The sequence below is a fragment of the Eubalaena glacialis genome, chromosome 12 (assembly GCF_028564815.1).
Source record: "Eubalaena glacialis isolate mEubGla1 chromosome 12, mEubGla1.1.hap2.+ XY, whole genome shotgun sequence".
Taxonomy (NCBI): Eukaryota; Metazoa; Chordata; class Mammalia; order Artiodactyla; family Balaenidae; genus Eubalaena; species Eubalaena glacialis.
The window spans coordinates 101,731,681-101,749,705 of NC_083727.1; the positions used below are offsets into that span (position 1 = coordinate 101,731,681).

Genomic DNA, 18,025 nt, shown 5'->3' on the forward strand with positions numbered 1-18,025 from the left:
TTTTTTTTGCACTTTTAGATGATACTTGTAGAATGTTAAATTTGTACCCAAGTATTGGGTGTATTGCTAGCCAAATAAGATTCCATTAAAGCTATTGACTAGTTTTGTTTAAGTAATGATTTGGGGGCCAGCTATGACAGCCTTTCCCCATATTACCTCGGTTAATGGAGCCTGAAAGTAGACGGCAGACAGGTTAAGACTAATCTTCACGAGGCACAGAAAAGCTAAATGACCAGCAGTGGTTCTTTGTGGAGTATCCTCTTCTTTTCTTTCTTAGGTATGAAAGGAAACAAGGAGGTGTGTTAGCATTTTCTAACCATTGGTAGAGGTTCAGAAGCACACCACAAGTATACCTAAATGTATGCAATTGTATTGTTCCCAAGGGCAGTGTTTATGTAAGACTCTTGAGAAGATTGTCTCTGGATAATATATTTTAAGTGCGTTTGGGAATCTTTTGTGAAGCTGAAGAACCACCTCCCTTAATTATTAGTTTTACAGATCCCTGCCTCATACATATAATTTTATTTTTAACAAGATTACACACACAACACACACACACATACATACACATACCCTTGGTATCTGCAGGGGATTGGTTCCAGGACTCTCCACGGCTACCAAAATTCACAAATGATCATAGTGTATATACCATTCTGTGCCCTGCTTTGTTCTCCCAACAAAAATAGCTTCCATGTCATTGTAAACTAATTTTTTAGAGGTTGCCTCTTATTTCCCTGGGTGGATTACTAGAACTAACTTAATCCACCCACGTATGTTGAAGTCCAACTGTCTGCAGTAATTAATAGAACTTTGTTTAGCGTCCATAAGAAAAACAAAAAGGAAAGTTAAAGTCCAAAATTTTCATTATCCACAGGAGATGTGGTCTGTCTCTAAAGTAGGGATGTTATTTATGTAGGTTCAAGGCAAAGCCCTGAAAGTCACCCCACACCCATTTTCCTCATCTCGATACTCCCCTGGTTACCAAATCCTGTAATTTTTACCTCCTACATAATTCTGTCCTGTTTCTCTTTCAACGCTCAATTCAAATGAGCCTTGCTATTGACTCTCTCTAATTAACTAGGACTCTGGTTATTCCTCCCCCTCCCCCATGCCCAGCAAACCTGTGTGTCCTTACTCCTATTATGACCTTTAGTTCACAGAATTTTTTTTCATGTCTTTGTCTTCAGCTGGTCTCTGAGTTCCTTGCACTCACCCTCAGCAGGCTACGTGGCATATTTATCTACTATCTGGTGCCTATCAGAAAGCTGGGAACACAGAACATACTTAACAAAAATTGGTTCTAGAAGTGGGTGAATAGCTCCACGTATTTTCAGCCAAGCAGGTAGCTAACCCATTCTGTTGAGTCTCGCCTTGTCAAGGTTCTGAGCATTTCCATTCCTGTTTATTAATAAAACTCAAAGCCAGATCTCTCAAAAGCAAGCTTATTGAACCTTCTTCTAAATTTTACAATGAAATCTCTTTGGTAAATCACCTCTATTAGAAGCTTGCCTACCCCACAGGTAGAATTTTCTCAGGAAACTTGTGATCTGAATTTGAAAATCTGTATTCCAAGGTTTTCTGTCTAAAAGATCAGTTATCTAATCAAGGAGAATCTTCTCCTTCAGATGTTTTACTGTACGTGATCTCATGCGGCATCCTCACAGATACTAGGAAAGGGTGGTGGGGAAGGGAGATATCAATTCTCTTTATCGCTGATTGCTGGATGCCCAGAAGCATAGCAATTTAATTAGATATTCTTTGCAGTCTTATCGTTTCTATATAACCCTAGTTTTTATTCTTCTGTCTATAAATGTTTAATCTCCCATTTTCACCTTACTGAGATGTTTGTCTCTATTCTACAGTGATGAATCCCTGGGACATGTCTGTCATGAAAGCTATGGTTTGTGCTCTGAATATTGAAATGTTCAATATTTCAGAATTCGTCCAGACAATTTCAGGGCACCCCAATTGCGTGTTTAGCAGTGTATCTTAACTAATATCCAAACTGGCGGTTTCCCTTTTGTTAAAATTTTCCTCTTTTCTGAACCTTACACAGTTCAAGTTAATGAAAAGAAAACAAAACTGTTAAAACACTAAGGCCATGTTAATATCAATGTTAAGACAATAAAGTCTGTTGATGGGAGGGTCCAAAGTAAACAGTCCGTCTCCCCCAGATTCCCAAGATGTAGCCTCTTTTATGAGTTTCTGCTTTGTGGTTTTAAGTTATCACCACTCTGTGTTTCATAGACTAATATCTATATTCGTTGATTTTAAATTAGACAGTATTTACTTTTTTCTTTGGACGATGGGAAACTTGCATTCTTATAGCTTCTCTCATTTCTCCCCCGTTTTGACTTACACACGTGTGCACGCACGTGAACGCACACACTGCATTGCTAAAGTTCATAACAGTCACATACACATCTGTAATTATAATAACTATTGTATACTATGTAAATATACCACATTTATATTGTTATAAACATATAAATATTCTCTACAGAGCTGTTCAGTTGTGTGAGAGGTCACAGAGGAAAGTGTATAATCCTATTTTAGTAAATTCCTGTGGCTTGAAGAATGACACAAATATTTATGAGATTTTCTTAATTGATTTTAGCCTTTTCACTTACTCCTCTGAGTATTTCTTAAACCTTTATTGCTGGTTGCTTTTCCTGTGTTTAGCACAAAATTTTTTCCCATCCAATTTCAGTGGGTGCTTGGGTAGATAGATGTATTTGCTTGCTCTGCCATCTCGTATCAGAATGGTCAGAAATGTTAAACGTGTTAGGAATTTTAAATCTTCAGCTTTGGACTTAATTTGTATTTTTGGTATTTGACCTAAAAATTGCTGAATGAAGCTGTTTTAGACAACTACATCTTATATATATCCTACCGGGATTGGAGCTGTCAAATATTTTTTCCTTCTCTATCAAGATTTCACAAAATGGAATATAGCATTAATGGTCCTTAACCACTAAATCAAAAAATTCTGCTCGGAGGCTACCCTCAGGCTTGAAAGAAATTTCAGGCAGAAGGAGTCTCTGCCCATTTGCAGCAGCAGCAGTAACTCTTGCAGTCTTAGGAAGAATTTTTTTTTTTAATTTCTCCTTGGGGGTAAACCAAATTTGCTTTGGCTCATTTAGAAGTTATCACTGCCACCATTTCCTTGTGGGCCACGTGTTGTTTTTTGTTCCCTGCAACCTTCTGTTTGGAAAGGCCCTTGGCATGTAGAAATAATATGGGTCTGTCACTTAATTGTTATCAACTTAGCGTGGGAAGCGATACAGCTTTTCAGTGTGGCTACTGTGGGTTTTCCTCGCTGTTCTCTTAGGGAACGCTAAAAGGGCAGAGAACTTTAAGGCCTTTGTCTCAGATGCTTGTCCAGTCCATAATAGTCTAACCGTAGTGAACGGGTAATGTCCTTAAGTAAGCTCTGTGGAAGAATGAGACTACTGGGAGCTCTACCTGTTGTAGATTTTATCATGAGCTTATAAATGTCTCTAACATTGGTTTTCACTTAAACGCAAACAGAAGTATAGGTAACGGAAGCTTTTTTTTTTTTCCTTTTTCTTTTTAACAGCTGTTTAGCTTGCTTTATTCTTCTTAAAATTGTAGCATTTAGATAAATATTCCATTAGTAACAGTGCTCAGTTATGCTGATATCTTTATAACCCAGAATTTTTTCTTTTCATTTGGCACTAGAAACAAAGTGAAGTTTTCAGCCTTTGTTTTAAATGTAGTTAAAAATGTTCCAGCTTCTGAAACTGAATGATTTTTTTTCTTGAATATGCTTTATGTATTTGTACTCTCCTCCAAAGGTGATATTAACTGATCGTTATATTTTATAGTCACAGGAGGTTGATTGTCTTACAATGTGCAATTTGCAGACGTGTATTTGCAAACACTTCAGAGAGAGTGTCTTTGACCATAAGGAATTCAGCAAGCCCATTTAGAAACTTTATAGTGAGTTTTAAAAATACAGTGCTTTTAACTTTTGCAGTATGAGCCCTAGTGTGGTTTGTTTTTTTTTAAAATATAAGCCTGATAAGTGAAATGAATTTGATAAGAAAGCAGATCTTTCTTTTTTATTGGGGAATGTCTAAGGCCAGAATATGAGAGAACGTCTATCTTAATAGAAAGTGATTTTAAGATTTCTAATACTATTTTACTCATATTATTTCACATCATCGTATTAAGTTTATTACCTCTAAAAGAGGGTATTCAGAACTTATAGATTTTAAATTATCAATCATCTACTCTTTGCCTCAACATGACAAAGAAGATGATTTAACTTCTTACAATTTGAGATTCATCAAGCCATTCAAAAGCTTTTGTATGTCAGAAAGTAAATTTTTTACATAATTCTTTAAATCAGTAAGTAATAGAGTAGAAATAGGATTTACTCAGATTACATTATTAGCATGAGATTACCTAAAACATGGCATGTCGGTCATTAATTAGCAGACACCACCCATCACCCAGTTTGCCTGGTGTGTCAGGTACTGTTCTCACATTGACTTTTAAAAATGATTGCCTTTAAATGATTCTGCTTTTAAAGTTAATTACCAAATTTTATGTTTGTCACTTTGGGAGTTAATTACCTTGGGCGACAATTTCTAAACTGTTGGGAGCATCCAATTTAATATTCAGTAAGAAGTCCCCCAGCCATGGTGATGTGGCCCTGAGTTAAAGGTTCATAAACTAAAAACAATGGTTATAACTTTTATGACAGAAATACAGTTCAAGAGAATTTTTTATATAAATAAGAAATGTTGCCATTCTGAGATTTCTGAATATCTGACATTTCTAAATACCTTTGTTGGTGACTAACATTTATGAGAACAGTTTTGGTTCAGTGTGGTTAAATGGATTGTTTACATATTTCCTCTACACGTATGTATTCTCTGTTTTGTTTTATATGTATGAAGCTCGCTTGTGAAAGTTGACCTTATTTCTAGTTTTGTGATTTGGAGAATTGTAATCATTTTAAGATTAAGGTTTTTAATATAAACACTGAAACCTGAATTATACGTATTAAGTCTCGTAACTTGCCTTTTGATCTTTTGCATGCACTGTATTTTCATGTTAGCACTTCCTTTTTTGTCGTTTTGTTTTTGTTTTTGTTTTTGTTTTTGGCCTTGCCGCACGGCATGCAGGGTCTTAGTTCCCGCACCAGGGTTCGAACCCATGCCCCCTGCATTGGGAGTGCGGAGTCTTAACCACTGGACCGTCAGGGAAGTCCCAGCACTTCCGTCTTTAAAGTAAAATTCACACTGCATTTATAGAGATTGAGTCAGGCACTGTTTCTCATTTTTTATTTCTTATATTATTAGTTTTTTCATTCCTGCGTTTTCACACTGACATCAGAGATTATTTATCAGGTAGAAACAGGTAAAGGCCTTTCAGAATTCAAGAACAGGGACGACATTTTGTTGACTAGCCCTCAATTTTTTTTCTCTCACTTTTGCCCTTTCCCTTTCCTATTTGGTTAAACCTGTTTCCTCTTCAGAGAGAGGTAAGCTCTTCAAACAGGTATCACTAGGAACTGGAATACGTAGGCTGGACTTCACATCTGGACACAGCTAACAGCCCGTTTAAGAGCAACTCCACTGAATGCTCCATTATTTTTTAGAATTCTGGAGCTTCAAGGGACTTTGGTCGTATCTGATACAGAAAGGAAAAAGCAGCCCGAGGAGGTTAAAGGAGTTGGTCAAGGTCATGACTCAGCTCGTAGATTGCTGGACATCTCATCTATAGTTGACTGAGTGTATATACCACTCAGTTTCCCAGAAGTGAAGCTGTGACCCAGACAGTGTTTGGTGCAGGTAGAAGTTCAAGACCCATCTTCTCCCCAAGGAGCAATGAGAAGTCTTGAAGGAAAGGACTTAAGCAGAGGATGATATGATCAAATTTGCATTTTTAAAGGATCAGTCTGTCCTCACTTGAGCATGATTCGGGGGGTGGGGGGGGAGATAGGGTAGACTGGAGAGGGGTTGGTATGATGAGGTGCTATTGCAGATACCTAGCTTGAATTAGGGCAGTGAGACTGATGTAGAAAAACAGAGAGGTTGAAGGGATATGTAAGACAGTTATTGGTTGAGGGAAGAGAGGAGTCCTGTGATGCCTTGATTTCTGCCTGGTAGAGCCCGTTAGATGGTGGTGCCAGTCTTCTGAGAGGTCCAGCTTGTGGGGTGGAAGGAAGAGCATGAATTGCGATTTAGACCCATTATGTTTAATAGTCTATTATGAACAGTTAGTTGCTTACATGGAACCAGAATTGAGAGGAGAATCAGAGCTAGGGATCTGAGTTTAATTAGAGCCGTGGCTGCGATTGAGATTCCCTAGGGAAAGAATTTAGACCGAGTAGTGGCAGAATATGGTGTAGAGAGAAACAGGTACACCGGTTTTCATATGGTGGGTATCTAAAAGGGTGAGATAAGCTGGCTGTAATTCAGCTCTCTTCCTCTTGTTACCACACTGAATATAAGCAACAAACGATCAGAGAAAAGTGTGGGTCAAACAGGGTTATTTCTTGAGCCCAGGTCAATGAAATGCTACTCAATTATTTGGAACTGTCTTTGTTACAAAGAATATTGGTAACCTTTTCAGTTCATGGGATTTTGCCTAAAATTGTACATCAAATTGAGACATAGTTTTTCTTATTAAAAGTTGTACAATTTTCCATAAATTTCTATGAAACCTGTAATACCTAGAGTCAGTCGGAACCTCCAACTGCCCCATTGAGATCGTCTTCACTCAGTGTCTCATATATCATATAATTTCTCAAACTTAACATGTTAAAACTCAACTCCAGCCTTACCCTCAAACCTGCTTTTTCTCTGGTCTTTCCCATCAAGTCACAAAGCTCAGAGCTGCTTTAAATTTTTTTTCCAAAAAATTTTTAATTGACGTATAGTTTTTACAATATTATATGTTTCAGGTGTACAACGTAGTGATTCACAATTTTGAAAGGTTATACTCCATTTATAGCTATTATAAAATATTGGCTGTATTCCCTGTGCTGTACAGTGTATCCTTGCAGCTTATTTATTTTATAATACGTAGTAGTATGTACCTCTTTATCCCCTACCCCTACCTTACCCCTCCCCCTTCCCTCTCCCCACTGGTAACAACTAGTTTTTTTCTCTATATCTGTGAGTCTGTTTCTTTTTTGCTATAATCACTAGTTTGTTTTATTTTTTAGATTCCACATATAAGTGATATCATACAGTATTTGTCTTTCTTTGTCTTATTTCATTAAGCATAATACCCTGCAAGTCCAATGGAAAAAATGTCATTCTTTTTTTATGGCTGAGTAGTATTCCATTGTGTATACATACCACGTCTTCTTTATCCATTCATCTGTTGATATGGACACTTAAGTTGCTGCCATATCTTGGCTATTGTAAATAATGCTGCAATGAACACTGGGGTACATAAATCTTTTTGAATTAATGTTTTGGTTTTCTTCGGATATATACCCAGGAGTGGAATTACTGGATGATATGGTAGTTCTATTTTTAGTTTTTTGAGGAATCTTCATACTGTTCTGCACAGTGGTTGCACTAATAATTTACATTCCCACAACAGTGCATGAGGGCTCCCTTTTCGCCACACCCTCGACCACATTTGTTATTTGTGGTCTTTTAGGTGATAGCCATTCTGACAGGTGTGAGGTGATCTCTCATTGTGGTTTCATTTGCATTTCCCTGATGATTAGCGACGTTGGACATCTTTTCATGTGTCTGTTGGCCGTCTGTATGTCTCCTTTGGAAAAAGTTTTATTCAGGTCTTCTGACCATTTTTTAATTGGGTTGTTTGTTTTTTGATGATGAGTTGTACAAGAGCCGCTTTAATTCTTAATTCTCCGTAACCCTCTACACCAATTCCACAATTGAGTATGATGAATCCTCCTCCAAAATATATCTCCAGTCTGTCCTATCCTGTATTTATTACAATTGCTCTGGTTCAGGCTGCCTCCGTCTCGTACCTGAATTCCCCCAGTGCACTCCTAACGTTTGTCCCTGCTTCTCTTCTCGCTGCCCTCTCTCTGGGCCATTCTCCACGCAGTCAACGCGGAGATTTTCTTAAAGGAAATAGGTCCTTCTCCTCCCTTGCTCAGAACCCATCCGTGGTTTCCTTTCGTACTTAAGATAAAATTCAAAGTCGTGTTTTTGGTTTACAGAGTCTGTGGATCAGTCCGCTGATCCCGGTCACATCTGCCAGCTTCGCTCTTCCCCGGCGCTGTTTCCTGTCTCACAGGCTCCTATCCCAACCCTTTACTTGGCCAATTCTATTCATTCGTCACATTTCAGCCTAAAATGCCATTTTCCAAGCAGGTATCTGCTGAGCCTCCCCCTTCAGATGTGTTGCTTCTTCCCGGCATGGTCAAGGAAGGCCTCCCTTTGCAGGTGACTGGCCTCAGGGCTGATCCGAAATGACAGCAGGAGTGACCGCTTCAAGATCTACAGAAGGAGCAGTGCCTGCAAGGCCTGAGGCTGAGATGACCGGGAACTGCAATCAAGCTGCCTTCAAACCACACGAGGCTCAACTTGCTAAAGCACTTGGACGAGAGAGTCTCTGCACAGAGTCAAATAATTCAAAGATTTTTCTTCAGCTGAGGCCTGCTTTGCAAGAAGCAGATCTCCACTCGAAGTCATCAACTCTTGTTTAGATTCCTAAACAGGTTTCAAAAGTATTTGTAATGCCATTGACCCAGCTCAGCAGTGGGTTCATGAGGGCTCGGTGACTCTGATATACAGGGTGCCCCATACCTGGTTTCCTCTTGGGCAACAAGCATCATAGCATACAAAAAGCATTGATTTCAACACCAATGAAACTTGGGCCCAAATCTCAGCTTTGTTACATATCGGCTGTCAAACTTGGGTACCATATTTCTTAGCTCTGAGCCAGTCTCTAACCTGGTGGGCAGTGGTTGGGATTAAATGATGTGCTGATCATCTGACACTAAGCACAAAGCAGTTGCCTACACGTGATTCTGATCATTGTCTGCCTGTGATATTTACCCTCTGCCTAAAGTTATCCAAGGGATTTCTCTCAAATTTTAAGACTGCTTCACATCAACTTAGCAACTGTGTACAATAGTATTACACGTGCAAGCTTTTGAAAAGAAAACAACGGATGAACACATTGGCCAGAATTCCTTAATGGCTTCTCTCCTGAAAGAAGGAAGAGAAAAATGATTCTGTGTCTGAGGTAAAGATAAATGTTACAGAGAATATAGTTTCCTCTAGTTTTTATTTGATCTTTTTATTCTCTCTGAAGACAGTCTCAAGGAATGTGGAAAACTTCAAAAGCAGAATAGAAGCACTCACTTTGACACACGGAGACCTTTATAGCTTTTCTGTTTACACAGTGATTTTTTTTTTTTTTAAGCCCTAGATAACAAAGTATCAAGAGTGGAATTGGGAGGCAGCCTTCCAGATTGAAATGCTTAAGTAAAACCTTAGGTCAGAGTGATTCCACACAAATAAATGTTAGTTTGACACTCAAGGGAGCATATTCTGATTTGATTTCTGTCCTCAATGTTTTACATTTTAATCCTGTCACAGATTTTGGATTAAAAAGTTGTTACCTTCATCATCATGCTCAAATGTTGAGGCTCAAACAGAGCAAATCCAGTGGATTTATGTAGCTTTTCCCTGGCCTGGATGGAGTAGTGGTACATTTTTTATTTACATAAGAGACTTTGTCAACAGCACCAAATACAAAGAGGATTGTTTGCTTTTGTTTATTTTCTCCTTCTCTTTTTTCTAGGATTATGACAGTTTCTTTGAATCCAAGGAAAGCAACACAGTCTTTTCATTCTTAGGCCTGAAATCACAGTTGGCATCAAAGGTAGGTCAGTCTTTTCTTGTTTTAAAATGTATCTTTCTTGAGTTGTTCTTAGGGATTGAGGTTGAAGGAGAGCATCTCTAGTCTCCTAAATTTTCAGCTTTTGCTTTCTCAAATGCAGTTAGGACTGCCCAGGGTAAAGACACACAAGGAAGCCAGTTTTTTTTCTTTCCCATTTTCAATTGTTGCTGTATATTAGAGTTTATCTTTATTTAAAATTCAGTTTATTTATAATTTATATCTCCTTCTTCCAAGAAAAATTTAAGGTAGCAAAAAATAGTAGGTGCTTTTTATTTTAAAGTGCAAGTTCACATTACTTTACATTTTTTGAAATAGAATCAAAGCCATGTTTTGGTTTTTTTTAACATCTTTATTGGAGTATAATTGCTTTACAATGGTGTGTTAGTTTCTGCTTTATAACAAAGTGAATCAGTTATACATATACATATATTCCCATATCTCTTCCCTCTTGCATCTCCCTCCCTCCCACCCTCCCTTTCCCACCCCTCTAGGTGGTCACAAAGCACCGAGCTGATCTCCCTGTGCTATGCGGCTGCTTCCCACTAGCTATCTGTTTTACATTTGGTAGTGTATATATGTCCATGCCACTCTCTCTTTGTCACAGCTTACCCTTCCCCCTCCCCGTATCCTCAAGTCCATTCTCTAGTAGGTCTGTGTCTTTATTCCCGTCTTGCCCCTAGGTTCTTCATGACCTTTTTTTTTTTTTTTTTCCCCTTAGATGCCATATATTTTAAGGTCGTCTGCAATTTAAGTCATTTACGTTGGAAGGGACATGGTTTGCAATAACAAATGGTCAACCTTGAAAAAAAGTGCAATCCTAAACTAATCAGAGTGTTTTTGAAGCCACTTTATTATGTCATATGTCTTTTAGAAAATGTAAAAGACTCAAACTTTTCTAATATTTAGAGCTATAGATGATACATATTATGGTGACTTTGTGAAGCACATGGATTCACTTTCAAAATAAAAAATAACATTTCTTTATTAAATAGGTAGTATTTTGATTGTTATTTCCGCTTCAGAAATACTATTTTTTTCTGATTATGAAAGTAGCCTAGGCTCATTTAGAAAAATTGGGAAAATGCAAAAAAGGATAAAGTAGAAAATAAAATGTCACCAGAGAAAACCACATAAACATTTTTGGTGTATTTCCTTGCAATCTTTATATACATAGCAATTGAGGTTTTGACTGGATTTCAAATGGAGACTGAATTCTAAAGCTTCTGTTTGTAACACTGAATTAAAATGAAAGTACATTGCTGGGAACTTTGGTATCTGTAAGTAATAGGTCTTTTGAGGCTACCCAGGATTTGTGCCATTTCTGGAACACTTGTGGGAGGAAGGCAGAGACTATCAATAATAAAAATTATACAACAGCACCTGTAGTTCCTCGCCGATGTGAAATCATGCTTTGTTATACATCAGTAAGTCCACAGATGCTTGTGGGTGGTTTCTGTGCACATGTTTTAAACAGAGACAAAACCCACACAGAAAATCCTTAAAGGCTCTTAAAACTATCTTTATAAAGATGGAACATTGGAATACTTAGGAAAATGAAAGTATTTTTGTAACATGTTTCATGCAAAGACATGTAAACCATCCAGATTTATCTTCAAAGAACTGGAAAAAACTGGGGTAGGAGCAGTCTAACGGATGCATAAATCCAGCGGACACCAGCGTCTGTGCAAAAACCTTTGAAAAATACTGCATGCTTGCCATCTTTGTTCTCATTTTCCCTGAAGATGTAGGATCCTTTGAGAGGCTTCGGGCTGACTTTTTTACTCTTTGAAAATATGTATTCTCTTAGAAATTTCTCAGGAAACCTATGACCTGTAGAATATGCATTCTCACATGACTTAACGGTCATGGGATTGGAGTTGGTCTTGATGCCATTGAGGTTTGCTTGATTGCAGGAGACCATTCCATGGTCAGTGAGGGCGCTAGGCACCTCCACCCATTCAGCCCCCCGCTTTCAGGCACCTGAGTCAGTCAGACATGAGCAGGGGCCCACAGAACCAGAGTGGAAGGCCACAGTGCCAGTGTGTGTGCCATCCCCTCTCGTGAGCCATTCAGGGCCTAAAGGGTTAATAGCAACTCATACTTCACTTCCAGAGGAAAGAAGTGCAGATATCTTTAAGAGCAAGTCAGCATTTTCCCCCTTTCTAGTTATTCATTTTGTACCTTGGTAGTAATTCATTTTACAGTCTACCCTCTAAGGCCTAGACGGAGCATTCACGGGTGTAATGTACCAAAAGATGGAGCCCCCTTTCCTGTCTCCTTTCCTGCCCTCTCTGCGGTACACACACGAAGACCAGGCGAGCAAGCCCGCCAGGGGACATATAAAGCCTCCATTAGCATCTAATTGCTCTCACCCAGTGAGGGGAGAGAAGGTCCGTAGGAAAAGAACATTCACAGACCCAACTCTAGACCCTGGGCAGTTCTCCAAAGTGGATGGGGCAGAGGAAGGTAGGAGGTCACAGAATGGTGGCCTGCAGGCCACATTGGCTCTGGATGTGTTTGTCCTGCACGGACTTTATTTTAAAGACTTCAGGTGGGTTGCTGATATTTAAAATACAGATTTCCCACTTTTCTCCAGAATTTGAATTGTTGCAACCCTGGTGGGGGGTGGAGGGGGTCCCACATCCTCCTGTGGCCGGCTGGAGCCCACCGTGGTACCTACCGAAAAGAAAAGAAGGCCTTTTCACCAATACTTTTCAGGTAGAAAATCATCAATTTTCTTATCGTAATAGAGTCAAAGCAGAGCCTGAAATGGAAGTTTCTGCTTTCGGATCCTTGCCATTCAGGGGTGATACTGAAAATATGCAACCACCAGTAAACCCTGAGCACTGACCAGCCGGGGAGCAGGTCTCAGAGGCCCACTCCCAGCTGATGCCAGGGGTCAGCCATCCAGTGGCTGGATCATGGTAGCACTTGGAGGACAGTGGTATCAGCTATTTACCGATAGGTATGGCCATTCCAGTGCCGTTCTTCCCCTCAGGTCACCCTCTGCAGGGCCCCTGAGTAAGGTCACCCCCAGCCACGCCACTCACCCAGGTGTGAGTGGGACAGTACCTCAGAGGCGTTTCCTCAGTTGTTGAAAACATGTGGCTTTCTTTCCACTTTTATGTTTGGCAGGTCAGGTGGGTGTGACTTACCTCTGGGCTCTGATCCCTAAACCCAGGATTTATTTGCTCTTATCCATCACATGACGGTGATTTATTGTGATTTCCAACATCTCTGTTCCTGACATTTAAAATATCACCGCCAGGGTGAATTTTCTTGCCCGCACAATGCAATAACTGGCTTTTTTTTTTTTTTTTTTTTTTAAATAAATAGGCAGAACCTTAGCGAAGACAAGCGGAAGAGGACGGAGATGCATTTTGGAGCGCCCCTGGTACTCAGCACATACCTGCTTACCTAATGCATCACTGTGACAGAAGCCACATGCATTATCAGTAACTTTGCTTGCCATGGAAAAGGTGTTTTGGGAAGACATGGGTCTAATGCGATTGCATGAGTGCTTTAAACCAAATCAGGACCGTGGTGGGTTTTTTCCTTGTTTTCACAATTGCCTGCAGTTGCCTCACTCACGCGGAGGTACTGTCACCTGTTACAGGTGTGCCTCCTGAATAACTGAGTGATAAGCAGGTGGCACCATCAGAGAGAAAATACTGGATCTGCCCTGGGTTGTAGTTGATGCCAGGATTGCTCAGACCTGCTTCTCTTCAGGCTGCCTAGGTGGTGTCCTTGAAATTAGTCTGCCAGGCTATTAGGATATTTTGATGAGAAAGAAAAAAAGCCATGTTGGTTGACAAAGGGCTAAAGATCTTTGCTGCAGATTCACGAGCATCACTATTCCAGTGCTTTGTCACAACTGTAGAAAAAGTTAGATGTTCCAGCCTCCTTTTGGTAATGGAAATTCTTACCCGCATAAATCCTCCAAGCCCCTACAGATGTTTCCAGAAATCACTGTGGCAACAATGTGTGATCAGAACCAAGTGACAGGGATGAAAAGAATTGCTATTTTGAAAAACACATGCTTCTTTGTCTCTTACAAAGGAAAAGTTTCACCTAATGTGTAAGATGACTTAAAAGATATATTTAAAGAGGTGCACTGATAGTTAATTTATAGGGACGTTATCTGACTCGTACCTGAAGGCATTTCAGCTCTAGCAACTTATCATGCGTAAGTGCACATATATTTTGAAACGCAGCTCCCCTAACGAATAGCTGCTTATATATTTTGCAAAGGGATTATATTTTTCGAGAAAGGAAGATCTCGGTTAGATATATTTTGTGAACCCTTGATGAGGCATATTAAGAGATACTAATATTGCTGCACACTTTAAATTTTTTTCCTGTGTTACTTTTCATTGGTCCTCTGACTCTGCCAGCTCATATTTCTGGCCAATGCACAGTTCCAGATTTTCAGAGTAACATAGATACATGTTCTCATTCCATACATGAACATCAGTGATTTTTCAGAACAGAGTACATACAAGAAAGGGGCTGTCAGAGACTCACTCTGAATTGTACTTGGCATGTGAAATCTCTCCTTCCTTTGGAGTGGATGCTGATAAACACTGAACCTGTCTACTTCATAAGGGCAAAGGCTCCTTTTCTGCATCCTTGTCCCTGCTCACGTTTTTTTAGAGTTTGTAGTTGCCAAACCTGGGAGTAGTCTTGAATAGAATAAATTCAGAGGGCTGCCTAAGATATTCTGCTATTCTCAGCGTCCTGATGGGCCTGAGACCTGCCCTTTAGATTCTGAGCAGGAAGTTTGTAAGAAATGGAAAGAACAGAAGAATTTAGGCCCTGTCACCTGTGTTCTCTCTCCCTCTAACTTGCTAAATGTGGACTATTCTAAAGAACTTGTTGAATGCTAAAGCTGACATCCCAGCCTGAGATTTGCATCCCAGGACTACAAACAGAAGAAAAGCATGCCACTGATTCCTGCATGACTGGAACAGATACATAATCCACAATTTTCTCTGCAAGGAAAGCTGCTGTAAAATCATGGCTATGACTGCTTAGTTGGCATTAAATACGATCCAGGTCAAATTCCACTTGATAAATCCCAGGGACTATCCAGGAAATTTTTTTGGAACTGGATATCTTGTTAAAGTCTAAGAAGACTTAGAATTTCTTTTTAAGATACAGCAATTTTTAAAAAGTTAATGTTGCAATGGTCTAACTTATATTTTGTCTACTCTTGCCAGTGAGTACCAAGAAGCAACTTGGTAAGACTGGGTCTTGGGGCTGTAGGATCAATATAATACCTGCTAGACCAAGAAAGCTACTCAGAATTGCTTGTCTCAAAACTTCTGAATTACTCTGGTTGCAGTAGGCCCAGTATGGTTGTCCTAAACAGACTAGATGAATAGGAGTGCTAAATTATTTACCACAGTTACAGATCATCTACCGCACCCCGCATTTTTTTGGTTTTTTTTGGAGCAGCAAAGAAATAGGAGAGACCAGCTTCACCTGGTATTGTACGTGTTATGAGTGAGCTAGAAACGCATTGTGTGGCATTTCCCTCAGTACCCAGGCTCTGCAGAGTCCTAAGGTATTGCCCTCTGGGACCACACCGTGTTCAGAGAATACTGTGTCCTTACTTGTGTTTTACCAGCTGAATTCCAAACCTGTAATGGTTTTCTTCATCCCTTCTTTAACTAGCTGCCTTTAGATCTGGGATAATCACAGTCTTAAAAATCTAGGAAAGAAGTGGATGGGAATTGCAGACATAGATGTAACATCAAAAGCATTTTAAGACAGAATTTTTATTTCCTATAGTAGGCTTGTTGGGGCAAAGAAAATGTGCTGCTAAAAATCAAATTATGCCATTTTAAAATGAGATAAAATACAGAGTGCCATCCTGCTAGGTATATGTAGACCAGAAGAAAATTTAGTTGGGGAAGTACTTGTTTTTCCAGATTCTGGTATTAAAATCAAAGAGGAGAAAAGGAAGATTTTTTTTCTCTCAGGCTCTAATATATTTTAGATTTGTTTCTGTTTTATAGATTTATTCAACACTCCCACATAGATGTTTTTATATTACATGAATTTAATAATGAACTAAACTTATTTTTGTCCTTTGTTGTTGAAAGATACCAAAGCCTCTTTCTGGTTTGTGTTGTTTTGTTTTTTAATTTGATTTTGCTGTATAGGGTTTTGCTTTTTCTAGAAATGCTTACATCTTTTCTAAAGTGTCAGAGCCCACTTTGATCTGCAAAATTATTGTGTTTAGATTTTAGTTTGTATGCATTTGTCTCTAAAGGCATTGGTGAAATCTCAGATTTTATATTCAGCATTAAAGAGGAATAAATTCCAGAAAACACATATTCTGAAAATGGAGTGCTTGTTCCCGACCATTTCTTACACCTTTTCTAATTTTGCTTCTGTGTTTGGTTGAAACCTTCCTGTTTAGTTGGGATGCTGTATTTCTGCTCCCATCATGAACCTCATACCTGAAAGCTGCAGATTCGTTGTAAAAATGCAGATGGATCATTTGAGCACTTGAGACACACTTGTGGTTGTGTGTGTGTGTGTATGTGTATGCATGTGTGTTGGAGGTGACTGCAGAATCATCTCAGACAGTGACCAGGACCAAGGATGGCGTTAAATCACTCATCCCCTGGTTGGTTCAAATAGATGACGGTGGCTTCCTGAGTACAATGAAGCGATGGGCTGTGGATTCCCTTCCCTAATTTCGTGCAGGAGAAAAGTACAGTGTAGCCACAACCCTTAATAGCAGGGCTGCCTTTGCTGCAGCCACCTCTGAAGGCAGAAGACGTTTCTGAAGGCAGCGTCTGAGGTTAAGCCCATCGCTGAACTATTTCTAACTTAGACACCAAGATGAGGGAGGGTGAAGGAGGAGATAAAGAGAACAGGCTGTCAGTTTCCAGAAATGCACTAAATTGTGAAGCCAAAGAAGCCAAGTAATCCCCGCCCACCTGTAACCCAGATTTTCAAAGTTTTCCTAGTTTCCTAGAAATGCAGGCCAGGTTAGTTTGGTCGTCCCATTAATCAGCATGTGTTGAACCCCTAGAATGTGACAGGGGCTGTCTGAGCAGGACAATAGTCTCCACCCTCAAGGAGGAGAGAAACGGAGAAGCCTTAGCAGCAGTGACTGTGGCAGTGACTTGAGAAACAGGCAAGTTCACAGTGTTCCAAGCGATGGTTAGTCATCTGAAACGTGACGTATAGTCTTTTTCTTTGTATGTTTCAGCCAGTCCAATTTTTTAAATTATTTCATACATGCAACAGAATAAACATGTACGCACACACGTATATAATATACACACTGACATATAAAGAAAAATAAACAAACCCCCGTGTGTCTGCCACCAGCTGCCTGCCTTTCCTTTGGGGCTCCGTGGGCTCCTCCCTGACCCTGTCTCGTCCCTGTTTGATAGCGGGAGCCCGTCCTGAACGCCGTGTTGATCGTAGCCTTCCTGTCTTTTATTATTTTACCTTTGTGTACATATCCTTAAAAACTAATAAATGGAATTAAACTCTATTCTTCTGTCACCTTTTTACGGTCATTGCATTTGGGCATAATCGTTTTGAAACAAGTGCCCTAGCTTGTTTATTTTCACTGCTAAGTATTATTTTGTTGTATATCACAGTTTTTCCCTTCTCCTGTTGCTGAATGTGGAAATACATCTCTCTTTGAAATAGAGAAAGGAAATGTTGCTACAAACATTCTTTTATGTGATTTTTGGCGCACATACACAAGTAGACCTTGAGTATACCTTGAGTAGAATTGCTGTATCACACATGCAATAAAGCACATCATCAACCTGAACAGATAAGGCCAAATTGTTTTCCAAAGCAATGGTACCAACTGACACTCCACTGGTGTACTAGAATTTCTGGTACTGTCAATGTTCACCAGCATTTAAGATCATCAAACTCAAAGTTTTGTCAAGCTGAGGTGTGTATCTCGTTGTGGTTCCATTGTGCATATATTTGATTACTAATAAGATGAACATGTTTTTACTATGGGAATTACTGTTTCTTCCTGGAAATCCCCCTTCGTGTCTTTTACCATTTTTTTCTATGGTGGTGTGTTTTCAATTATTAATTTTTAAAAGTTCTTTATACTTAACCTTTTCCTGGTTAATGCTCACCTATTAGAAACCATATT

General features: G+C 39.4%; 1 protein-coding gene across 1 annotated transcript in view; it reads left to right on the forward strand.

The window, feature by feature from the left end:
• SH3BGRL2 (SH3 domain binding glutamate rich protein like 2) overlaps positions 1 to 17,395 on the forward strand; it is a 59,923-nt gene extending 42,528 nt beyond the window's left edge. The window contains exons 3-4 of the mRNA XM_061207376.1: positions 9,778 to 9,858; positions 13,213 to 17,395. Of these exons, the coding sequence (XP_061063359.1) occupies positions 9,778 to 9,858; positions 13,213 to 13,224 (93 nt within the window). The 3' untranslated portion in view covers positions 13,225 to 17,395. The remainder of the gene's footprint in view (positions 1 to 9,777; positions 9,859 to 13,212) is intronic.
• Positions 17,396 to 18,025: the final 630 nt, after the last annotated feature.